This window comes from Arvicola amphibius, chromosome 3 (assembly GCF_903992535.2).
Source record: "Arvicola amphibius chromosome 3, mArvAmp1.2, whole genome shotgun sequence".
Classification (NCBI taxonomy): domain Eukaryota; kingdom Metazoa; phylum Chordata; class Mammalia; order Rodentia; family Cricetidae; genus Arvicola; species Arvicola amphibius.
Genome location: NC_052049.1, coordinates 180,002,918 through 180,028,313, shown reverse-complemented (window position 1 = coordinate 180,028,313; position 25,396 = coordinate 180,002,918). Strand labels below are relative to the sequence as shown.

Below are 25,396 nucleotides of genomic sequence, written 5' to 3'. Positions count from 1 at the left end.
TAATGAAAACCGTGCTTGAGTGTAGTTCAGGTGGTAGAGCACCCACCTGTCATGCACAGAGCACCAGACTTCATCGATAGTACCGCACACCAAGTGCTGGTACATGACTGTGATGTTTACACTTGAGGAGGTAGAGGCAAGAGAATTAGGTCACTCTCAACTGCATGGAGAGTTCCAGTGAGGCAGCCTTTTATACACAGGATCCTGTCTCAGGTGGTAGGTAGTATGATGGGTGGATGGGTGGATAGAGTAAGTAGAATGGGAACTAAGCTTCAGATGGAACAGGGTTTCTATACTCTTTTTTGTTTTTGTTGTTTTGTTTTGTTTCTCTGTGCAACAGTCCTATGTGTCTTGGAACTTGCTTTGTAGACCATGGTGACCTTGAACTCACTGAGATCCACCTGCCTCCACCTCCCAAGTACTGTATATTCTGTTGCATACATTCTCCTTGTTGTTATTCTTCTCTTAATGTATTTTAGCTCTTTCCATGTGCATGCATGTGTTCTACTTAAGACCTTCTACATGCTAAGCCAGTTCTCGCAGTGCACTAAGCTCCAGCCTCCGTGTTTAGATTGCTCCACTGTTTGCAGTTTGTATGTATTTCACTGTGGACAGGTGGCGTATGTATTTTTAATTTTTTGTCACTTGTTGAAAATGAAGTCAGAAGAAAAGTATGCAGGGTTTTTTAAGAATGATATTATCTGCCAGAGAGGGTGTCATGTCGCCCTGTCCAGTCCTCGCACTTACACCATGCCTCGTGAACTGTCCTCTAGTGACTAAGTGACATTCCAAACAGGTTAGGTAACTGACAGCAGTTAGACCTGATTTTTATATGAGGGACTGCAAAAACAAAATCCTGTAGATAAAGTGGTTTGTGTTGTTTTCAGGTGAATGCTTGAGGTGCATGTTCTGGAATAACCTTGGTTGCATCCATTTTGCCATGAGCAAGCACAATTTGGGGATTTTCTACTTTAAGAAGGCTCTGCAAGAAAATGACAATGTCTGTGCTCAGCTCAGTACAAGTAGCACTGATCCAGGTAAGCAGCGCTGGGAACTGCAGTGTCCTCCTTGAGAAACACGTGAGTGAGATAGCAAGCATTAGGGAGGAGACCTCGGTGTGGGAGATACAGTCAGGGCTCAGAGGATGAGACAGGTTTTTGTAAGATGTCATAGTAAAAGGAGTGGCAGCCATCCTGTCAAGGGTGCAGGCATGTGTACAGACTTGGCTCTGGATACTTTCAGTAGTTCTTGCACCTTGGTATTAAGAAGCTAAGAAAATTTTGAATTATGAAAAAGCGAGCTCTGAGGAAATGTCTCAGCAATTACACAAGAGGAGCAGACTTTCGACCCCTGGATCTGCATAAATGCTGTATGCCCAGGGCAGTTCACCTGTAATTCCAGCCTTAGAAAGCAAAGGTGAAGTCCTGGTACAAGCCAGCTAGTGAGGCCCCTCTATCAGGAAGCTTCAGTTTGATTGAAAGACACTGCCTGCCTAAAGAAGACGAGAGATTGAGGGAGATTGTTGACTTCTAGTTTAGACTCACAAACACACACGAAAACACACAGGCATGGGAGAAAAGAAAAGGCAAAAAGAATTCAGTTACTTCCGTTTGTTTTGTTTTGTATTTGAATCAGTAATCCTACATGATATGTCAGTCAGTTTTAATTAAGTCATTAGGACTTCTTGACTGTCAGGCCGGCATTATTAAATTGTTGGCAGAACTTCCAAAGTGATGTATTGGTGGCATCTGACAGCTTTAAAGCATTGCTGAAGTTTGTTATTGAACAATCAGATTATATGGATCCTTGATCAAAAATGCTTTAAATCAAGCAATTTTCTAATTTTTAAAATCATAAGCACTTAGTTGATGAAAAATATATTCTCTGATGGGCGTGTTAACACACACCATTAATTCTAGCCCTTGGGAGGCAGAGGCAGGCAGATCTCTGAATTTGAGGTTAGCCTGGTCTACAAAGAGAGTTAGTTCTAAGGACAGCCAGGGCTACTCAAAGAAACACTGCCTCAAAAAATAAAAGAAAGAAAGGAAGGAAGACAGAAAGATGAAAATACATTCTATATGGCAAGTGGTCCTGTTGGGGGTATGAATCACTGGAAGCGTGTAGCAGTGGTAACAAATTGGCCAAGCTGAAGGTGCTAGACGGTTCAGGGAGTCAGTGACTCTCACTTCAGTTCTTTCACTCCCTGAAGCAACATTACCAGAAGAAGTGACACAAGCAAGGCCATCTCTGTCCCAACTAGCACAGACATCTGATAGGACTGACAGATTCTTGTAGGGTTAAGCATGGAGAGACCACATTGGAGAGAGCCACTGATTACAGTTGAAATTGTGGTTGTTGGTACTGAACATACAAGTGTTTACTTGGAAAAACAAATGCCTTCAGTGCAACTGAACTTTAATGAGCTAGTCTCCAATTCTGATTGCTAGGCAAAAAGTTTTCTGGAAGACCCATGTGTACACTGCTAAGCAACAAAAGGTATGAGCTGCTCTATAACTGTGGGATCCAGCTGCTGCACATCGGGAGGCCCCTTGCTGCCTTCGAGTGTCTGATTGAAGCTGTTCAGGTTTATCATGCAAATCCCCGGCTTTGGCTCCGACTGGCTGAATGCTGCATTGCTGCCAATAAAGGGGTGAGTGCTCCTTGGGTATCTCTTTGAACCTCTATTTCTCCTCTCCAATACTTGTTACACAGAGAGCAAAGCATTCTTGGGAATCTAAGACCTTGTTTCTTTTTTTCACCCTCATTGAATTTACAGAGGAGTCTTCTGTTAGCAGTTGGGGTTGGATTTAGTTTCAGAATGTCACTTGCTTAACTCTGATTCTTGGGAAAAGGTTGATGCCAATGAGAAAACTGCCTGTCTGAACAGTGCCTCCTGCTGGGTCTGCCCTGTGCCGTCTGCAAGCATGATGATAGTGTGTATACACAGTGCTAAGAGAAGAGAACAGTTGATTCTGATCCAGAATGGGCAGGACGACATTAAACAGCATTCCCTTCAGGGAAGCACATACAGTCAACTATCTTCGCCGACACATTTGTCCACAGTGTTTAGAAATAGGCTGCCCTGCATCATTTTCTCTAGGTTAGTAGCTGTCTTCTGGATCTCTGCTGGAGAAGGGTCAGTGAAAAGTGGGGAAAATAAGAACTCCCAAGTCCCCTAACCCTCTGCCTGTGTTCCCTGGGTGTGTGAAGGTAGAAGCAGTTGACGTCTACGGTCTTGCCTGGCATGCCTGCCTGTCATAGGATATGTAGGATTTTGAAGTTCTTTACTGAGCAGCATTTTCTGAAAATCAGGCAAAAGAACCAAGGAGTTTAAAAGAAACATACCTGCTGGGCAGTTTTTCATTTAGTATTTAAGTAGTTGATACTTGAATATAGCAGAGAAGAGACTAAGGATGCTCCTGAAAGGCTTTAACCATGTAGTTAATTGTGCTTTACCTTTTGTGGTGGGTGGGTGTGTATGTGTGTGCGCACGCATGCACATTCAAACTCAAAAAAGAGCCTTGTGCATAGTAGGAAAGTTCTATATCACTGAGCTTCTTTGGGGGTTTTCATTTCTTTTGGGGGGGTTGTTTTGTTTTGTTTTGTTTTTATTCGAGTCAGGGTTTCTCTGTAGCTTTGGATCCTGTCCTGGAACTAGCTCTTGTAGACGAAGCTGGCCTGGTCCACCTGCCTCTGCCTCCCAAGTGCTGAGATTAAAGGCATGCACCACCACCGCCTGGTGGGGTTTTCATTTCTAAGATTTATTTTTATTTATGTGAGTGTTTCACCTACATATATATCTGTGCACCGCATGTGTGTGCAGAGCCACAGAGGCTGGAAGAGAGGGCTTTGGAGCCCCTGGAACTGGAGTTGCCATGTGAGTGCTGGAAACAACCTGGGTCCCCAGCAAGAGCAGCAAGTGTTCCTACCACTGAACTGTCTCTCCTGTAGTTTGGTGTTTTAAAAAAGACTTTAGTGCCAGGTGGTGGTGGCACACACCTTTAATCCCAGCACTTGGGAGGGAGAGGCAGGTGAATCTCTTTGAGTGTGAGGCCAGCCTGGTTTACAGAGCGAGTTCCAGGACAGCCAGAAACCCTGTCTCGGGGGAAAATAAAGACTGAAGAGTAGGACAGGAGAGTCAGCAGTTCATGGTGAGATCATCCTGAGCTGTTTAAAGCCCTGTCTCAAAAACAAAAGACAGCTTTCTTATTTAAATCATTTTTAAATTAATTGATAAATTCGAGGCAGATTTATTCTTGTTTTAAAAAAAAAACTTGTTTGAAGGCAGGCAGTGGTGGCACATGCTTTTAATCCCAGCACTTGGGAGGCAGAGGCAGGTAGATCTCTGAGTTTGAGGCCAGCCTGGTCTACAGAGTGAGTTCTAGAACACCCAATGCTGCACACAGAAACCCTGTCTCAAAAGCCGGGCGGTGGTGGCGCACGCCTTTAATCCCAGCACTCGGGAGGCAAAGGCAGGCGGATCTCTGTGAGTTCGAGACCAGCCTGGTCTACAAGAGCTAGTTCCAGGACAGGCTCCAAAGCTACAGAGAAACCCTGTCTCGAAAAACCAAAAAAAAAAAAAAAAAAAGAAACCCTGTCTCAAAAACCTTAAGAAAACAAAATAAAGGAAACTTGTTAACTGGGCCTATGGACTGGAGAGATGGTTAATCAATTAAGAGTACTTGCTGCTTTTCCAGAGGGTCTGGATTTGATGCCCAGCATGTACACTGTCTGCAATTCAAGTCCTAGACTTTAGAATCTAGACTGGATTTAATGCCTTCTTCTGGCCTCCTTAGACTCCACTGCATAAACCCCCACTGAGGCACACACATGCACATAACCAGAGAAGTAAGTTTAAGTAAGAATGACTCTAGGAATCACTTATTTATCTTCCTGATCCTTTCATGAACTTGCATTGTGAGGACCTTTGTAGTTACCAGGAGAGAGTGGTTGCAGAGGTATTTGTGTTTAGAGAAAAGGCTCCAGGCCACGCTTAGTTCCGATTTCTTGCTGCCTAGCTCTAGGGTGTTGCCGCAGAGGAGATCTGGGGTGTCTCATACAATGATGACTAGGATTTCACCTCACGGTAATTAGTAAGGTGGAAGGAGAGGTGTGTCCACTGCTGTCACCAAGCTCCTTGGTGAAGTGTTGTCCCTTTAAGTTTAAATATTTGTTGGTTTTATGGATTGGGGCTTTAAGTTGCCTAGAAGGCAAGAATTATACCTGTCTGAACTCTGTATGTAGCTTATTAGATTGTTTCTGGTAATGTCATTACTACTTTAGAGGAAAAATATGATGGGCAAGGTGGTGCCTATAATCTAAGCACTTGGGAGGCAAGAGCAGTGAGGGCCATCTAAAAGCTAGCCTGGTCTACATGGCAAGTTCCAGGACAGCAAGGGCTTCATAGTGAGACCTTATATAACAGAAACACAGGGGTAGGGTGTAGCTGAAGAGATGGCTCCAGTATGAAATGGTTGTCATAATAAACATGAAGGATAGAGTTTGGCTTTCCAGCACCGTGACTGTGGTGAGCATAATTCCAGAACTGGAAAGTAAGGGATGGAATCCCTAGCTGGCTTGCTGCACTAGCCTTCCCAGCCAGCCTGGGTCTGTTGAGAGACTCTGCTCAGTAAAAACACAGGAGACACCCAAGGACAACTCCACATGTTCCCCTCAGGTTTCCAGACTCAATGCACAGGGACACATGTGTGATAGATACACAGGGCGGAAAAAATGTAGCCTCACAGTGGCCATAGGAGGTTGAAGCAGTAGGATTGCAAGTTTGAGACCAACTTGAGCTATATAACAAACCCTATCTCCTAAGTACACACTCACATACTTATTTAATAATTGTAAAATGTGGTGCTAGAGGTGGACACTTGCCAGAAACCCAGGTTAGGTTCCGAGTACTCACATGGTGGAACACAGCTACCAGTAGTTCAGGGAACTCAGTGCCCTCTTAAGCTTTCGCGGGCACCAGGCATACACATGGTATACATACATACTAACAAGTAAGCAAGCACTTATGTACATGAAATAAATTTATGAAATGTAATAATAATTGTAAATTATTTTATCATATTTTATGTCATGTCTTTTTTTTTCCTGAGTGCTGGGATTAAAAGTGCCACCACCACCCAGCTAAATTGTTCTGTGTTTTGTGGTTTGTTTTGTTTTGTTTTGTTTTGTTTTGTTTTGTTTTGTTTTGTCGAGACAGGGTTTCTCTGTGCATCTCTGGCTGCCCTGGAACTCACTCTAAAGACCAGGCTGGCCTCAAACTCATAGAGATTCGCCTGCCTCTGACTCCCTAAGTGCTGGGATTAAAGGTGTGTGCTACTACCTCCTGGCTTTTATGTCATGTCTTATAGTTCCTTTAAATTTTATTTGAAGTATATTTTGTTTTGTAGACTTCTGAGCAAGAAACTAAAGGTCTTCCCACCAAAAAGGGAATTGTACAATCTATTGTTGGTCAAGGATATCACCGTAAAATCGTCCTGGCGTCACAGTCTGTTCAGAACACTGTCTACAGGTAAGTATTTTGCCATGAGCCAATGTGTCTCTGTAATAACCCTGTTCACACTGTGGTCTTAGTGGAAAAGAGCTTGGACTTTATCGTTTCATAGGAGAATTGCTTTGTGATGACGTTTTATTGCAGCATCAGTAACCAGACCCACAAACCGAGGCCCACACTGAATAGCTCCACAGTGAGTTGATCTGTCTGCTGTAGCTATGATTTAATGCATCTGGGGTGCTGAAACAGTCTGTGTCCTAAGCAAGCAGCCTATTGATTGCCATGAATCAGAATGTCCAGAAGAGGGCATTTTGGTGTCTCCTTTTTAGATCACACTGCTTCTGGAACAATTGCCTACCCTCCTCACCCTTGTCTTGTTAGTCCCCATCCATGGAGTCAACCAGCCTGGTTGAAAACATCCACAAGCAAAAAAAAAAAAAAAAAAAAAAAAAAAAAACATATTGAACATACACTGATTTAGTTCATTTTTTGTTTTTGTTTTCCAAGGCAAGGTTTTTCTGTGTAGGTTTGGAACTTGCTCTGTAGACTAGGCTGGCCTCGAACTCACAGAGATCCACCTGCCTTTGTCTCCCTGGTGTTGGGATTAAAGGTGTACGCCACCACCACTGTATAACAGTTAATGATTTCTTATAGCAGCGACGTCCAGTTTCTTTTTCTGCTGTCTGTTCAGCTTGTTTGTCTCATTCTTTGAAGTGATGGGCAGTCTTCAGCTATTCCTGTAGCAAGTGTGGAGTTTGCAGCCATCTGTCTCAGAAATGCCTTGTTGCTATTACCCGAAGAACAGCAAGACCCAAAGCAGGAAAATGGCTCCAAGAACAGCAGCCAGCTAGGAGGAAACACCGAAAGCAGCGAGAGCAGCGAGCTGTGCAGGTACCCATCCCACTCTTCCTGTCTTGTGCTCTCTACTGCTGTGCTCAACACTAGACCAAGAGCAGCTTGGAAAGAGTCTTAGTGTTCTGTTGCTACAGAGAGACGCCATGGCCATCGACGGTTATAAAGTATTTATTTGGGACTTGCTTTCAGTTTCAGAGATTTAGTCCATTATTATCATGGCACGCAGGCAGACATGGAGAAACTAGCTGAGAGTTTTATATCTAGATACACAGATAGCAGGAAGGCAGACATTGGGACCTGGCTTGAGCTTTTTAACCCTCAAAGCCCATCCCCAGTGACATACTTCCTCCACAATACCACACCTCCTAGTCCTTTTAAATAGTGCCACTCCCTGTTAACTACGCTTTCAAGTAGATGAGTCTAAGGGAGCCATTCTTATTGGAACCCCCACAAGAAGGAAAGGGTTTGTTTGGTCTTGGTGGTATTCCATCATTGAGGGGTGGCAAGAACCAAAGCAGAAGCCTAGGAGGAACTCTGCTTTTGAGCTGTTAACCCATGTCTCCTCTTCCATAGCTCACTATGCTTGTACCACCCACAGTGGGCTGGGTTCTTGCTTATCAATCAGCAGTCAAGAGTTGCTTGTAGGCCAGTCTGATGGAGGCCTTTTCTTAATTGAGGTCCCCTCTTCCCAGATTAGTCTAGTTTGTGTCAAATTGACAAAACAAAAAACAAAATATACCAACGCAGCTCCCTTGGCAGAAGCCCTTCAGGACTTTTGCAAGTCCTCTGCCCTTCCGATGTCTTCCTCAGCTGCATCCAGCAGTTCCTATTCTTTCACAACAAAGGAGGCAAGGATGTTTCTAAAGAGAAACAAAGGAAAAGCTAAGTGAGAAGAGGACTCTGAGAAAAGATAGAAAACGAACTTGGGGTGTGGGCTTTTTTGTTTTTTCAAAGGAGCAGCTTCAAGACCAGAGCCAGGTAGGATGCACACATCTGTGTTCCAGTTCTGGGAGGCAGGAGGGCGACAAGTTGGGTACCAGTCTGGTATATATAACAAAACCCTGTGAAGAAATAGCAAAGAAAAGAAATACCTGTTAACACGGGGGGATTCAAAAATCTTGTGGGGGGCTGGAGAGATGGCTCAGCGGTTAAGAGCATTGCCTGCTCTCCCAAAGGTCCTGAGTTCAATTCCCAGCAACCACATGGTGGCTCACAACCATCTGTAATGGGGTCTGGTGCCCTCTTCTGGCCTGCAGACATACACACAGACAGAATATTGTATACATAATAAATAAATAAATATTTAAAAAAATCTTGTGGGTATCAGAAACAACATTTTACATACATATATATATATACATATATATAAATATATATATAAAATATATATATATATAATACACACATTTATTTATTTATTAAACAGTAGGAGCCAATCTAGGCCAAGGTGGCACACACCTTTAATCCCAGCACTTGGGGGGTAGAGGCAGACCGATCTCTGTTAAGTTCAGCTGGACATTCTCTAAGAGTCACATGGTAGAAGGATAGAATCAACTCTTCTACAAGTTATCCTCTGACCTCCATGTGTGCACTATGGCTCATTTATAGCCACACACATATACATGCAAACATTTAAAAATACATATATTTTTTTTTAAAGTGCCAGCTGCACATGGTGGCGCATGCCTTTAACCCCAGCACTCATGAAGTAAAGACTTTTGAGTCTCTGTGAGTTAGAAGCCAGCCTGGGCTATAAGTGAGTTCAGGATGGCCAGGGCTACACAGAGAAACCCTGTCTCAGAAAAAAGAAAAAGAAAAAGAAAGAGAGAGAAAAGAAAAGGAAACCTACTTGCTTTTTTCCCCCCTTATTCTTTTTGTTTTCATTTTTTGTGTTGATCTAGGTCTATATCTCAAGCCCAAATCAACTTTGAATTTCCAGTGATCCTTCTGCCTCGGCCTCCTGAGTGCTGGAGGAGAGGTTTAGCTACCATGCCCAACTTGAAGGTCTGGTCCCTATGCGTTACCTTTAAACTTTTGTCTCTGTTCCAACCCCTCCTTTCTTGATTATAACTTTTTGAGTATTTGTTACATAAATTTTGAGACACAGCCTCATCATATAGACCTGGCAGACTCACCTTGAGATGACCTTGAACTTCTAACCCTTAGTCTGCTACCTCCTATATACTTGGATTAAAGACACATATCATCATGCCTAGCTTATGCAATGCTGGGACTGGATCCCAGGGCTTCCTCTGTGTTAGACAATCACTCTATCAACTGAACCACAGCCCTAGCTTTTATACTAGAGAAATTTTGAAGCAGTACAATGTGAGAAGATACTTCTATAGTAGTGATGTTTGCAGCTGGAGATTTCGTAGAGGTGCTCTTGTGTGCTCGGGACACTGCAGTAGTGCGCAGTACCGAGTGAGTGTGAACATACTGCAGGCCTCTGTTCATTAGTTGCTCCGACTCACACACTTGAAGAAACTGCATTGGGGTGGTAGGTATAAGAGAACAAATTTCACACTGGTTTGTTTCTTTTTATATCTGAGTCTTTCTGTATTTCAGCAGTAAAAGCCATGATGGAGATAAGTTCATTCCAGCTCCACCTTCTTCTCCGCTGAGGAAGCAGGAATTAGAAAGCCTAAAGTGAGTATCTGACGCGGTGAGCATCCTCTGAGGTGAGCACACTGGCTTTCACCAGTGTTACAACACTGTCACATGCAGGACCACATGCCTGCACCACTGTAGGAGACCTCTCCATAGCACCATCTTCCAGCTTTGGTTGTCCTAGGCCTTGTGTTCTATCCTAGCACCTCTAAAAATTTATTCGATGTTAAAAATGAATAAGAGAGTCGGGCAATGGTGGCACACACCTTTAATCCCAGCACTCAGAAGGCAAAGGCTGGCAGATCTCTGTGAATTCGAAGCCAACCTGGTACACAGAGTGAGTTCCCGCACAACCAGGGCTACACAGAGAAACCCTGTCTCCAAAAAAAAGGTGAGATGTGGTGATATATTCCTGTAGTTTCAGCACTGAAGGGAGAGACTGGGATGTCAGAAGTCAAGGTTACCCTCAGTTACGTAGTGAATTTGAAGCTAACCTAGAATACAGGAAACCCTGTCTTTAAAAACAAAACAAAACTTTGAACCCAAGATCCTTTTTTATTTGCATGTGCATGGGTACTTAGGTACATACATACACATAATTTAAGGTTGCATAAATCTTGGATAAGCTAGAGGATTCCAGAATCTGGAAAGATTAGAGCAGTACTAGGGAGGTGTAGGAAAAAACATCGGGACCAGTATGGGGGACTTCTTTCTGTATGGGAAATTAAAGCACACAAAGTGAAAATGAATTTTAATTTGTCTTTTTTGTTAGGAGGCCTCAAAATGGATAACAGGACATGTTTAGGACAAAGATAATTAGGCCCAGTGTTGTACAGGTGAGGTAATTCCTTAGATCCTAACCTGGCACCTTTGAGTTCTTCCTCCGTGGATTCAGAGGATCCCCAAGGGTTGGTTTTAAGGAGTCCAACAATGGACTGATCACATGCATACCGCAGAAGACTCAGCTTGTGTAAGGGTTCTGCTTGTTTGAGTCTTGTCCTGGGGCAGAGTTGGAGTAGGTGAGACCTGCCGCTTGGCGTACCTCAGCTGATCTTCGCCCTTTGTACTGCCTCCTCAAGGCCCATACCTGTCCCCATTTCCGTTGAGTTTGGGGGTTTTTTGTTTTGTTTTGTTCCTATTTGAGGCATAGCTACATGATACATAGTCATCCTATGTAAACCACAGTGATCCTCCTGCCTCAGCATCCCCAGTGCTGAGGTTCAGGCATCTTACGACTTGAGTGTGGTCCTGCTGAAGCCTGCCTATGCTGTCAGTTCTCCAGAGGATCGTGCCCAGGACCTACATGGCATCTGCACTGTGTCCACGTCAGCAGGGTCCCGTGTGCCTCCCCAGAGCGCCCTTAGGCCTGACGACTGTCCCCACGCTGTCACAGTGATTTCTCACTGCTCTGCTCCTCTGCACCTCACTCTCTGTCAGGTCGCGGGTTAGAATTGGGTTATGTAACGTCGCAGTTCTGTTTATATAAAATGCTGGATCTCCAGGACTTTCAGCTTTATAAAAAAGATTCATTTTACTTTTAGTTGTGTTGTGGGAGGGGGTGTGAGGACAAGTGATGTGACTGGGGAGGGCATGTGTATGTGAGAGCTGTGACTAGGGAGGGCGTGTGTATGTGAGAGCTGTGACTGGGGAGGGCGTGTGTATGTGAGAGCTGTGACTGGGGAGGGCGTGTGTATGTGAGGGCTTGTGACTGGAAGCTGGAGGCACAGGATCCCCTGGAGCTGTGGATCGTGCTGGGGCTCAGACTCATCCTCCACAAAAGCGGTACTTGCTTTCAGCTATTGAGCCATCTCTCCAGCCAGACAGTATTCGTTTGATTTGCTGCCTAGGGTATGACCAGCTCTGGTGATACTACATTTACTAAAGATAAAAGGAGCTTTTTACATAAAGCAGAATGCGCCGGAGAGATGGCTCATGGTTTAGAGGACCTGGGTTTGGTTCCCAGCACCACATATGGCTCACTCCCATCTATCAGTAACTCTAGTTTCAGATTTTCACCCTCTTCTGGCCTCCTTAGACACACAAGTGGTTCCTACACAAGCAGCAGAACACCCATAGTTTGTTCTTGTTGTTGTTTTAAAGAAAAAGCAAAACAGGCAAAAAGAAAGAAAGAATGTGGTGGTATTTGCCTTTTATCTCAGCAGAGGCAGGCGGATTCTGTGAGTTCAAGACTAGCCTGGACTACTTAACAGGTCTCAGGCCAGCCAGGGCTACATAGTCTCCTATGAGAGTAGGGGTGGGGATTATCCAGGCATAAGGCCCACCTCTGTAATCTATAATCTAGGAGAGTGAGGGACAAGAATTGAGAGGCTAGCTGAGGCTACTTTAGCAGAGCTCTATCTCAATATGGGAGGAGCCTCCTAGGGCTGCATATGTAGCTCATTTGGTAGAGTGGCTGCCTAGCAAGTACAAAGCCCTCAAGTTTGTTCCCCACCACAGCATAGAGGATATGGTGCATGCCTGTAAGCCTTAGACTTTGGAGATGGAGGCAGGAGAATCAGGGGTCAGCTGGTAGTGGACAGGTTTCATTTTTTTCTAAATTACTTGTAGAGAAGTGGAATAAGCTTGGTGTTTTGGGGGCTCTTGATATATATATATATATACACACACACACATATATATATATATACACATACATACATATACATACATACATATATATTTCTTTGAAATTTTACCTTTTCCAATTTGTTGTGCGTTGATTTTGTTAGCCAATTTTTCAAATGATATTTGTTGTGGAATTTCACTGTAAATGTGTTTCATTTTGATAAATGGTGACTCATTGATTTTGGCCGTGTCAGCTTCTTTGCTGGTGGTTAAAGTTTGAGGTATCTGAACTGCATTCCTTAGTCCCCAGGATATCTCTTCAACTGTTTTCAATGCCTGTCTTCTGCGGCTGATTTTAATGTTTAAGGAGGATCCCCCTTCGCCTCTCCTTCCTTTCTTCCCTTTCTGTGGTTGTCTGAGGACTTAGCTAGCTCCTCAGGATGTGGATGGAGTGAGGGTTTTGTCAGATTCTCCACAGGGGGCAGAAGCTAGAGTGTCTCTGCCCTTGCCTCTTCATCTTCTAGTTCAGTGAGCTGTCAGATCCACTGAGCGTCAGGTAAAACGGATCGGACAGTGGCTCCAGGGTGCAGTGTGTGTTGGGGACGGGTGCTTTAAGGATCAAAAGTAGAATGATTTTTCTGCAAGGGCCTGGTAGGTAGAGCCATGCTTGTCTCTTTGTGCTGTGCAGAGCCTGCGGGAGATCGCGTTTTCTAACAGGAAACTGAGTGGAGAGGGCACTGAGAAGTGACCTGGGGTGAATTATCAGGCTTCAGGAGGAGTGTGGCGGTTCAGGGCAGTGAAACTGCCTTAATTCCGTGGCCCTTGATCAGGATCCCAGCCACATATGTTGTTGTGCTTTGCTGAGGACTGAACCAAGTCGTGTTAGCCAAGGTCTCTGACTGCTGAGCCATCCGTGGCCCAAGTTTTATATTGACATATTTAATATTTTAGTGGGGCTGATTTTACTAATAGAACCTTAGGGTAAAAGTTAGGGAAACATTCACTTTCTTACGCATGGGTTTGATGTGGGCTTGCTGGAAAACTGCCCTGCACCAGTGCTTACATGACTGGTTTCTGGACCCAAAGTGAGCGTGACAGTGGGCTGAAGTAGTAATAGCCCACCTACCGTCAGGAGAGGCTGGGGCCGGTGTTTCCCAGTGAGCCTTCCTGAGGTGGTCCTGTTCTGGGCTCGTAGCACTGCAGCTTGCAGGGACAACCTCTGGCTGTGGGAGCCGAGGAAAGGAGCAGTGGTCTGAGTGTACCTACTGAAATTTTTGCTTTTGTTGTTGTGGGGTGGGTTTTGTTTGTTTTTTTTCAATGGTCCTGAGTTCAATCCCCAGCAACCACATGGTGGCTCACAACCATTTGTAATGGGATCAGGTTCTATCTTCTGGTGTACATGAAAACAGAACACTCAAATACATGAATAATATATATATATATATATATATATATACATATATATGAATAATTTATATATATAGAATAGGGTAGTGGTATACGCCTTTAATCCCAGCACTCAGGAGGCAGAGGCAGGCGTATCTCTGAGTCTGAGGCCAGCCTGGTCTACAAGAGCTAGTTCCAGGACAGCCAGGGCTGTTACACAGAGAAACCCTGTCTTGAAAAACTAAAAAAAAAAAAAAAAAAAAAAGAGGAGCCATTTTTCACAAGTGGGTAAGACCCTGGTCTAGCTCACCGTGCAGCCCGGACTGCCTCAGACTTGAGATCCTCCTATCCCTGGAAAGCATGGAAATAGATATATACATCTTTTAAATTGTTATTTGGAGACACATATCCTACATGTAGCTTCCCACTCTAACCTTTGTATTTCATTTATTCTCCCTGTATTTTTTTAATAATTTTATTTTTTTAGATTACAGAATAACTATATTATTCTTCCCCCTTTCCGTTCCTATAGCCTCTCCATGTATTCCCCTCTTGCTCTCAAATTCACGTACTTTTCCTTTACTATTAAGTGTGTGCATGCATTCCTAAATATAGGAATATAACCTGCTTAGTTCTTGTTGCTTGTTTCAGGGCTAACCACTTGGTATTTGGCCAAGATACTGTTACATCTGGATGTTTTGTTTTGTTTTTTTGTTTTTTGATACCAGGTTTCTCTCTGAAACAGTCCTGGCTGTCCTGAGACTGTCACATCTGTAACTCGGGTTCTTACCTCCTCTCTTCTGTTGTAGGTGCTCCATCCTTGCTTGCAGTGCTTACGTGGCTCTAGCCTTAGGTGATAACCTCATGGCTTTGAATCATGCAGACCAGCTCCTCCAGCAGCCCAAGCTGTCAGGCTCTCTTAAGTAAGTGTGACTTCATCTGCACTCACGATTGTTTCCAGGATGCTGGGTTCTCTTGACTTGGCTTACTTTTCTTCTCCAGTGGGATATGTGTTGGTAAGGAAAGCAAATGGGTGTGATGATATATGACTGTTATCCCAGGACCTTGGAGGTGGGTGCAGGAGGATCAGGAATTCAGAGCCAGTTCTCAGGTGCATACCAAGTTAAAGGCTATCCTGAGCTACTTAAGACCCTGTCTCAAGTTAAAGGAAGGGAAGAAGGGAGGGAAGACAGGCAGGCAATGATAGCTCATAACCATAACCCCAGAACTCAGGAGTTAAGACAGGAGGATTAGTTGCTTTGTGTTCAAAGCAACCAGGGCTGTCTTTAAAAACAAAGTATAAAGCATGCCACAAATGTGGTTAGGTTGATAGTGTGCTCACCTCAACATGCGTGGAGCCCTGGGCTCAGTTGCAGCATCCACATAACATGTACCACTTGTGCAGATAATCCCAGCAAGAGGATCAGAAGGTAAAGGGTTAGCCAGGTGGGGGTGGTGCACACCTTTAATCCCGGCGGCACTTCACTATGTAGCTCCACCTTGTCTGGCTTATGATGTGGGTGGTAAATTTAATTTATTATTAGTATATGTTGAGCGTAGCTGTGCAGGTGCCACAGTATGTGCCCCACACTCTGGAAGTCAGGACAACTCTTGAGAGGCAGTTGACATTCCTCCTTCTGGAGCCAGTATCTCCTGACGCTTCTGCCACTGTGCACTGTGCCACTGTCGAGCAACATGGTGCTCATGGAGCTTAGAGGACAGCTCTGTTTGAACTAGTTCTCTGTTCCCAACCCTATGGGACTGAGCTGAGCTCTGCAGGCTTGCCTTGTCAAGCACCTTTTACCTACTGAACCCAGCTCACCAGCTTCTTTCATGCCAGGGAGTGGGGGCTCTGAGACTTCCTGTGTATTGGTGTCTTGTCTGCATGTCGATCTGTACACCACATGTGTGCAGTGCCTGTGGAGGCCAGAAGAAGGCATTGGGTACCCTGGAACGAGAATCAACAGCCAGTTCTGGGCCACTGGGAAGTGAACCCAGTTCCTCCGAAAAAGCAATCAGTGCTCTTAATCTGGGAGCCGTCTCTCCATTTCCTCCTACAATGTTTTTGTTATTGGGATTTTGTTTTGTTTTGTTTTTGAATTGTTTGTTTATTTGTAATGTTTGTGCAAATGGAGATTGGTAAGGTACATGTCATAGTATACATGTGGCCGTCAGAAAACAGCTTGCAAGAGTTAGTTCCGTCCTTCTAGCACATGAGTCCCGGGGATTGAACTAGGCATGTAAGATTTGGTAGCAAATGACTTTACCCACTGATTCTTGCTGGATTAGAACAACCTAATAAGCTTAGGTTTCAGGTCAGGTACATGAAGTATGTGAATCACGTGCCCTGTGTTACTGTACACTAAGCATTTCTGTTATGATCTGCTCCTCAGACTAAAATCTGCAATTTCATTTCAGGTTTTTGGGCCATTTATATGCTGCAGAAGCCCTCATCTCCCTTGACAGAATATCCGATGCCATTACACACCTGAACCCAGAGAATGTCACTGATGTCTCCTTAGGGATCTCCTCAAATGAGCAGGACCAAGGTTAATGAGGACACATTTGATAAAACTGGTCATTGTTGCCACTTCCTTCCTTTTGTAATTCAGGATATGTAGAGACCTTAGGGCATGGTTGTGAAGGGAAGGAAGATTGAAGTCAGCGCTCCATGTTTATGGCAATCTAGTAATTGTTTGCTAAGTAAGCCTGGGAACTGATTGTCACTTGGCCTAAATTCTCACTCAAAGGCTGATATGTTAGGATTCTTCCCTTCCCTTCCATTCCCTCCTCACTTCCTTTCTTCCTTCCTTCCTTCCCTCCCTCCTTCCTTCCTTTCCGCTGCTCACCTCACCCACTCCCCCACCCCTGTTTTTTTAAGAGGCATAACCTCACTGTTTGCCCAGGCAGGCTTCAAACTCCTGGGCTCATGCCATCCTCCAGCCTGGCTGGACTTTTTCAGTGCTAGGATGACAGACATTGTGCCAGCTCACCTGCCTTAAGAGGATGCATTTTGGTTTGGTTCTGATACAATTTTTTATTCCTTTTAACTGATTCCTCCATGCAAGAGGGAGTGGAAGTGTGGTTTTCAAACAATTTTCAGTCACGCTTAAGTTTCTGAGGCTATGTGGTCCCCTCTCTTCGTGGCTAGCTCACGTGGGGTGGTGGTGAGGTTGCATCCTGACACCTTTAACAAAGCCTCCACAACACCAAAAGCAAATACTACCATACGTTAAGTTCCTACTTGGTAAGAAACTTAGGTGTTTAGAAGATGTGCTGTTGTCCTGCCCTCAGATTTATTTTCATGTATTTGTAGGATCAGACAAGGGTGAAAATGAAGCAATGGAATCCTGTAAGTAAGAAGTTTTGTAAATCCTTAAGTAGCCTGGCCTGCATCCCAAAGACTTAGACCCTGCGTCTCTTGTGTCCTTCGTGTATCTGTCAGCCTGAGGAACAGTGCTTTGTTCCAAGTGCTCAGCGGTGGAGTGGAGCTCCCGCGTCCTCTGCACAGCCCCTTCACCAGTGTCTACACTTTCTCCTCAGCCGGCAAGCGCGCCCCTCAGTGCTACCCCAGTTCTGTCAGCTCTGCCCGGACTGTGATGCTCTTCAACCTGGGCAGTGCCTACTGCCTGAGGAGCGAGTATGACAAAGCCCGGAAGTGTCTGCACCAGGTAAGAGGGCATGGGAAGGGCAGCTGGCCATGTACAGTAAAGGACCTGAGAGTGTATAGGGTTTGTGATTTTATTTGAGGTTTATGGTCAATTTATTAAACACCTGAAATATTTTTCCAGATTTAAAATATTCTTGAGCTGGGTGGTGGTGACGCACACTTTTAATCCCAGCACTCTGGAGGCAGAGGCAGTCGGATCTCTGAGTTCAAGGCCAGCCTGGTCTACAAGAGCTAGTTTCAGGACAGGCTCCAAAGCTACACAGAAAAATCCTGTCTCGGGGCTGGAGAGATGGCTCAGCGGTTAAGAGCATCGCCTGCTCTTCCAAAGGTCCTGAGTTCAATTCCAAGCAACCACATGGTGGCTCACAACCATCTGTAATGAGGCCTGCAGGAAGAATACTGTATACATAATAAACAAATAAATATTTAAAAAAAGAAAAAAAAATCCTGTCTCAAAAAAAAAAAAACCAAAAAATAAATAATTAAATTGGATTGAATGTTCTTGAGAACATGGCAGGGCATACCTTTTGTTCCAGCATTCAAGAGGTAGAGACAAGTGGTTCTCTGTAAGTTTGAGGCCAGCATGGCCTACAAAGAGAGTTCCAGGCTACCCTGAGCTACATAGTAAGGTCCTGTGTGCTGGCTAGTTTTATGTTAGCTTTAAAGAAGCTATAGAGTCCTTGGGAAAAGGGACTCTTCAGTTGAGAAAATGCCTCCCTAAAATTGGCCTGTAGGCATGTCTATGGTGCATTTCCTTCTTTCTGTTGTTGATGTTGTTTGACATGGTTTCTCTGTGTAGCCTTGGTTATCCTGGAATTTTCTCTGTAGGCCAGGCTGACCTCAAACTCAGAAATCTGCCTGCCGCAGCCACCACCACCACTACCACAGCCTGGTGCATTTTCTTAATTAGTGATTGATGGGGGAGGGTGCTGTAAAAAGCAGGTGGAAGCAAGCCAGTAAGCAGCATTCTTCATGGCCTCTGCATCAACTCTTGCCTCCAGCTTCCTGCTCTGTCCATGAATTCCTATCCTGACATCCCTGAGTTATGGATTGTAAACTGTAAGTGGGAAGAAAACTTTTCCTCCCCAAACTGATTTTGTTCATGGTGTTTGTCACAGCAATAGAAACACTAACTAAGACAGCCTATCTCAAAAAGAAAAGAAAAGGCAAACTAAACCCAAGAAAAGGACATCCTGAGAGAACCACCTGTGTTCTCACCTGTTGGGGAGACTGGCACTGAAACTGATTGGACTCTGGGGACATCACAGCCTCCATATACTGTCTGCTTACGCAGGTGACCTTGATGGGTCTAAAGTGTTGGGGCTTCTATCCTGGAAAATAACCATCCATAAGCTGTAGTCACCTTAGCGTCTGCACTGGACACTTCTAGTGCAAAATCAGAAAATCGATACTGAGCTCTCTGGGGAACCAGAGCACGCACGTGAGCTGTGAGCTGAACTGCAGGAGGTGACATGTTTTAGTGCTTTCAGTGATGGAACTGTAGTCAGCAGCCCTTCTGATGGCCTGGGCCAGCCCAGCTCAGGTTCTCGTGCTGCAGATGGCCGCGGCTGAGCCATGCGAGAAGAGACAGATGAGGTCAGTCCTGGTTCGGGGTCTCTGGTTTGTTTTGGTCTCTGTTCTTTGGGTTAATCCAGTGGTGGGTCTTTGTTAATTGGGAGGCCCACCCTGTCTAGGAGGGCAGAACAATGATTTGGAGAGTCAGAAAGGGCTCTGAGCTGATGTTTCCAAATCACCCCCCCAACCATGATTCTGAGTAGTTAGCAGCCAAATGCCATTAAGTCTCAGAAATTCTGTATTTTATAAAAAGCTGTGTAGACTGTGGTTGATGCAAAGAACAACAGCGGGTGTGTGTGTGTGTGTGTGTGTGTGTGTGTGTGTGTGTGTGTGTGTGTGAGTGACTGGGGGAGTTAGTTATTTCCTTTACCCACTGATCCATCTTAACACACACACCCAAAAAATCTTAATGTCTACAAAGTAGTAGAGTGATGCCCTTCCCCACATGAAGGTAGACCTGTAAGTACAGAATTTTCAGTTTCTAGGCCTAGCTGTTGTTAGACCTCTGTGATGTGAGAGGGAAAAGCTGCCCACCCTGCTCATGGGGCATATCTTGAGAGCGTGAGCTGTGCAGGGCAGTGGTGGCACATACCCTTAATTCCAGCACTTGGAGGCAGAGGCAGGCAGATCTCTGAGTTTGAGGCCAACCTTCTCTAAAAAGTGAGATGCAGATAGCCAGGGCTACACAGGCTCTGGGTGAGAGGCCCCAGAATCTGCATTCCCTCCCTCTCAGCCTTCCGTATCATTGTGCCCATTTTCTGCCCATCAGTTAGGTGTCTACCCTGCAGAGCTCTCAGAGAAACTTTTTAGCCCATTTTCACATATGTTCGCCTGCCTCTCTTCCACTTCAGTAAACCTGAATAAATTATGTGCTCACTTGTTTATCCTCAGGGAGGCTCCTGTCCTATTTGGGCATAGTGGCACACACCAGTAATCTCAGGTAGTCTTTCCAGAAGTTTTAAGGCCAGGCTTGGGGGTGGTGGGGCACACCTTTTAAGTTGTTTTTTGATTTTTGTTTTGTTTTGTTTTTTTCGAGACAGGGTTTCCCTGTAGTTTCTAGAGCCTGTCCTGGAACTAGCTCTTGTAGACCAGGCTGGCCTCAAACTCAGAGATCCGCCTGCCTCTGCCTCCCGAGTGCTGGGATTAAAGGCCTGCGCCACCACCCGGCACACCTTTTAAGTTTTAAGGGCAGCTTGGTGAACTCATAGTGAGTTCCAGAGCAGCGTGGGCTACTTACCTCAAAAAGCTGAGGAGAGTGCAAGTGTTTGCGCAGGAACGTTCTCCCCCGTTTGCTTACGAAGCAAAGGGTGAGGCAGAGAGAGAAAGCGCCTGAGGATTGACGCCTGGGGACAGACAGGAAACACACCTATCATCTTAGCCACCAGACTTCCCTTTATAGTAACATCAGAAGAGACTGCTGGGCGTTCGGCCCTGACCCACATTCAGTGGCTGCTTTTGCTTAAATGGCTTCACTTAAGAAAGAAAGCGTGTGGTGTGTTTGTTGAAACAGAGTCTGACTTTGTAGCCAAGACTAACCTCAAACTTGTGATCTTCCTGGTGTTGCCTCCTTTGTTCTGGGGTGGAACCTCCACCTGGCTTGTCCATCATCACATAAATGGTATTGTAAATACAACTGTTACCGGTCCTGAAGTGACAACACTGGACTTGGTCCTATGACTGGAGTGTAGACTCAGTGTTGTCCAGGAAGGCAGATACAGAACTCCCTGGAGAGGAGAAAGATGGGTCTGGTGGTATAGCCCTGTAATCCAATCCCTCCCTTGGGGAAACTGAAGCAAGGGGATTGAAACGTTAGGGTTAGCTTGGACAACTTCATGACCAAGCATCTCAGAACAGCAAGAAGCCAGATGTGGTGTCACAACGCCTTTAATGCGAGGCGGAGGTGGATAGCTCTCTGAATTTAAGAACAGCATAGTCGATATAGCAAGTTCCAGACAATCCAGGCCTACACAGAGACCCTTTCTTTAAAAAAGGAAAAAGAAAAAAGGAAAGGCTGGGCGGTGGTGGCGCACGCCTTTAATCCCAGCACTCGGGAGGCAGAGGCAGGCGGATCTCTTTGAGTTCGAGACCAGCCTGGTCTACAAGAGCTAGTTCCAGGACAGGCTCCAAAGCCACAGAGAAACCCTGTCTCGAAAAACCAAAAAAAAAAAAAAAAAAAAAAGGAAAGGTAAAATAAAAAGTAAAACTCATGGAACTACAGATATAGCTGAGCAGCTAGGAACATCTGGAACACCTAAGTTCAGTTCCCATCATCCATGTTAGGTGGCTGTCAGTCATCTGTGGCTCCAGCTCTGGGGGTCTGCAGGAACACAGGACCAGTAAGATGATTCAGCTGATAGTACTTGCTATAAAGCCTGATGGCCTGAATTCAAGTCCCTAAGGACCACATGGTTAAAGCAACATGTAGAAGTTGTCCTCTGGGCTGGGCGGTGGTGGCGCACGCGCACGCCTTTAATTCCAGCACTTGGGAGGCAGAGGCAGGTGGATCTCTGTGAGTTCAAGGCCAGCCTGGTTTATAAGAGCTAGTTCCAGGACAGGCTCCAAAACTACAGAGGAGCCCTGTCTCAAAAAAAAAAAAAAAAAAAAAAAAAAAAAAGTTGTCCTCTGATTTCCACATGTGCACTGTGGCATGCACACACCCCTCTTTTCCCACGTACACACACAAATATAAGTGAATAAATAATATTAGTGACTAGAGAGATGGCTCAACTGTTGGTTTGGTTTTATGAAACAAGGTTTCTCTGTATAGCCCCAGCTGTCCTAGAACTCACTCTGTAGACCAGGCTGGCTTCAAACACAGATGCACCTGCTGGGATCAAAAGGGTGTGCCACCACACTCAGTGATGGCTCAGCTACTAAGAGCACTTGTCCAGTGGGCAGTGGTGACACACACCTTAATACCAGCCCTTGGGAGGCAGAGGCGGGTGGATCTCTGAGTTAAAGGCCAGCCTGGTCTACAGAACAAGTTCAGGACATCCAGGGCTACACAGCAAAACCCTGTCTTAAGAAACCCAAAAAAAGAAAAAAAAAAGCACTTGTTCTTGTAGAGGACCCAGGTTTGGTTCCCAGCCCCCACTTGCTGGCTCACAAGCATTTACAACTCTAGTTCCAAGGGCTCTGACCTCCTCAGGCATGTGTGGTTCACATAGATAAATACAGGGAAAATGTACATAAAAATAAATCCATCTACAAATTTTTTTTTTATTTTGAAAACATGTATAGTCATACAGTCCTATACTCTCCACCACTGAGGAGGGAGGTAGAGGTCAGGGTTAGAAATTCAAGGTAATCCTTGGGGTTGCTGTCTCAAAAAATAAAAAAGGAGAAAGAAAGCCAGAATTAGGGTTGAGGAAATATGGGTAGAAGCTGGGAAAACTACATTTTATGCCATACATGAGGAAAAATAATCATATTGAGTTTAATAGGTATCAAGATAAGGGAATGTTGGGTGAGGTAGCATATTCTCTACCCTATGCTCAGAGGATGAGGCAGGACAGCACCATGTGTTCAAGGCCTGGCATCCTCATTTGCCACGGATAACCAAGCATAATAGCTCCCAGCACTGGGCACTCAGTGAGGCTGTCCTGGGCTACAGGAGGAAACAGCAGAGGCGCTGAGGGGCGCTGTGACCGTGAGCCCTGGTGATGGAGGGGAGTCATCTGTCTGTGTTACTTTCATTGGTTAATAAAGAAACTGCCTTGGCCCTTTAATAGGACAGAAAATTAGGTAGGCAGAGTAGACAGAACAGAATTGTGGGAGAAAGAAAGCCGAGTCAGGCAGACGCTTCAGGCAGACGCCATGCCTCTCCTCTCCAAGATGGACGCAGGCTAAGATCCTTCCTGGTAAGCCACCCCTCGTGGTGCTACACAGATTACTAAATATGGGTTAAAGCAAGATGTGAGAATTAGCCAGTAAGAGGCTAGAGCTAATGGGCCAGGCAGTGTTTAAATGAATACAGTTTCCATGAAATTATTTTGTGTAAAGCTAGCCGGGTGGCGGGACGCAGCCCGCCATTCCATCTACACCCTGAGTCAGTGCCAGCTTCTCATGGAGACTCACTGAGGACTTTGCTTTCATGAATCTCTCTCTCTCTCTCTCTTTCTCTCCTCTCTCTGTCTCTCTCTCTCACACAGGCGGCTTCAATGATCCATCCTAAAGAGGTGCCCCCTGAAGCCATCCTGCTGGCAGTCTACCTTGAACTGCAGAACGGTGAGTGATAGTGATTCTCATTAGGGTGCTGTCCGTCAAAATGCTCACGACTTTTGGTACCAGGCATGTTGGTTTGTGTCTCTAATTAAAGCATTTGTGAGGCAGAGGAAGGAGGGTCATGTGATCCAGACTGGTGTATCCCCCAAAACAATAAAGGTTAAAGCTGCACAGTCCTTGAGAACATGACCCACCCGGTTTTCTAAGTAGAAAATGCAACTAAGGGGACAGCACCGTGGCTCAGCAGGTAAAGGGCATTTGCGCCTGCTGACCTGAGCTTGAATCACAAAATTGTCCTCTGACCTCCATATACATGCCAGCACACACACACACCAAGGGCCTAAACTGGAGCTTAGCAATAGAGTGCTGGCCTGGGTTCTGTTCATGGCACTGCGCAGAGGACGGGGGAGATGGAAAGAGTAGTTAGTTAGCAAGGTTTTGGTGTCTTACAGATTCCTGCCCACAAATTAAAATACTCCTTTTCGTCTGAAAATGAAGTTTTAACTTCTATCCCTTAAAATCGGTGTCTGAACATTCAGCTTTCTTGGACAGCTGACTAACTCTTGAGAACAGGAATCACAATGCTGCATTCTTGGGCTGCATAGTTTTGTTTGTATTTTTATTCTTTTGTTTTTAGAAGCAGGGTCTCACTTTGTTACCCTGGTTGGTCTGGAATTCACTATGTAGACCAGGCTGGCCTCAAACTCCAAAATCCTCTTGCCTCTCTACCTCTGACTACTGGGTAAAGATAAATGCCACCACTTCTGGCCCACTTTTACTAGAACTGTCAAAACAAATCAAAGCAAATCTCTTAGGAATCAAACCTAGGTAGGTTCTCTGGAAGAACAACCAGTGCTCTTAACCTCTGAGGCATTTCTCTAACATCTTGTTTTTGTAGCTGAAGAGACATTAAGTCCTTGGCACTCCAATAGTCTTGACTGACTAAAAGCCAAGCCTTGAATGAGTTTGTGGTCCTGAATCCCTTGAACCCCTTCTTTATACAGCCCACCTGTATTATAGCAAGTTGTCTGCCTGGGTATGCCTTAGAATCCTTGGGGAACTTTTTTGAAATCCTGTTGCTGGCCTAGTGCTGTAGTAGAGCAGTAAACACACTCAGGATCTGTGTTTAAACCCCAGCACAAGAGACACACTGCACATCACTTAAGTGGGAATGTGCGGCCTGCGCAGTGGCTCTTTGTCATGTGCACAGGGAGACCTCCTTGTCTAGGCCTCCTTCGCCTCCTTTGCAGGGTGCTAGTGGTCTAGTCTGTGCGTTGGTAGTGTGTGTGCTTGGTTTTCTTTAATGGGCAGTGTTTTTCTAGGCAACACACAGCTGGCCCTGCAGATGATCAAGCGGAACCAGCTGCTCCCCACAGTGAAGGCCCACTCCGACGTGAGGAAGAAGCCCGTGTTCCAGCCTGTGCACCCCATCCAACCCATCCAGATGCCCTCATTCACCACCGTGCAGAGGAAGTGAGAGCTTGCTTTGGGGGAACTGTTACCTGAGGCCCGGGGCGTGGTCAGTGGCCTCTCGGTTGTCCTACAGGAAAGCCAATAAAGAAAACAGGTGGGAAAGGTGCTGGCTTTGAAAACAGTTTGAGACTGTTGTACACCCACTGGAATTTTTGCCAGAGGTTTACTTAAAATTAAGGACTAATAAACCTACTTTCTGTTTTTATTTGCGAGACTTTTACTTGTGTCCCATTCTGTGGTATATCTGTGTCCAGGCATTAAAAATGTTCTTCTCAGAACGCTGTTGTCATCTTTCTTTCCGCCGTTGAAATTATCTAGTGAGAGGTAATGTCAGAACTGTGTAAAAAAAAAAAAAAAAAAAAAAAAAAAAAAAAAAGACCAACAGAACAGAACATCAGCTCTAGTCAGTCCAGAAACTGACCCTGGGGTGAAGGAGATAGAGTAAATTCATGCTCACCTGCAGGGTCTGTCTTAGTCACTGTTCTGTTGTTGTGAAGAGATGCCATGACCAAGGCAGCTTAAGAAAG

General features: G+C 45.1%; 1 protein-coding gene across 5 annotated transcripts in view; it reads left to right on the top strand.

The window, feature by feature from the left end:
- Positions 1-25,147, top strand: part of Cnot10 (CCR4-NOT transcription complex subunit 10) — a 48,586-nt gene extending 23,439 nt beyond the window's left edge. For 2 of the 5 annotated variants that reach the window (XM_038322880.2, XM_038322877.2), the window contains 11 exons: positions 888-1,037; positions 2,448-2,650; positions 6,408-6,529; positions 7,226-7,402; positions 9,935-10,015; positions 14,737-14,850; positions 16,346-16,476; positions 17,244-17,279; positions 17,471-17,598; positions 23,324-23,399; positions 24,719-25,147. In XM_038322880.2, coding sequence (XP_038178808.1) covers positions 888-1,037; positions 2,448-2,650; positions 6,408-6,529; positions 7,226-7,402; positions 9,935-10,015; positions 14,737-14,850; positions 16,346-16,476; positions 17,244-17,279; positions 17,471-17,598; positions 23,324-23,399; positions 24,719-24,873 — 1,373 coding nt within the window. In that variant the 3' untranslated portion in view covers positions 24,874-25,147. The remainder of the gene's footprint in view (positions 1-887; positions 1,038-2,447; positions 2,651-6,407; positions 6,530-7,225; positions 7,403-9,934; positions 10,016-14,736; positions 14,851-16,345; positions 16,477-17,243; positions 17,280-17,470; positions 17,599-23,323; positions 23,400-24,718) is intronic. The other 3 variants (XM_038322878.2, XM_042054772.1, XM_038322879.2) reach the window with 3 other exon arrangements.
- Positions 25,148-25,396: the final 249 nt, after the last annotated feature.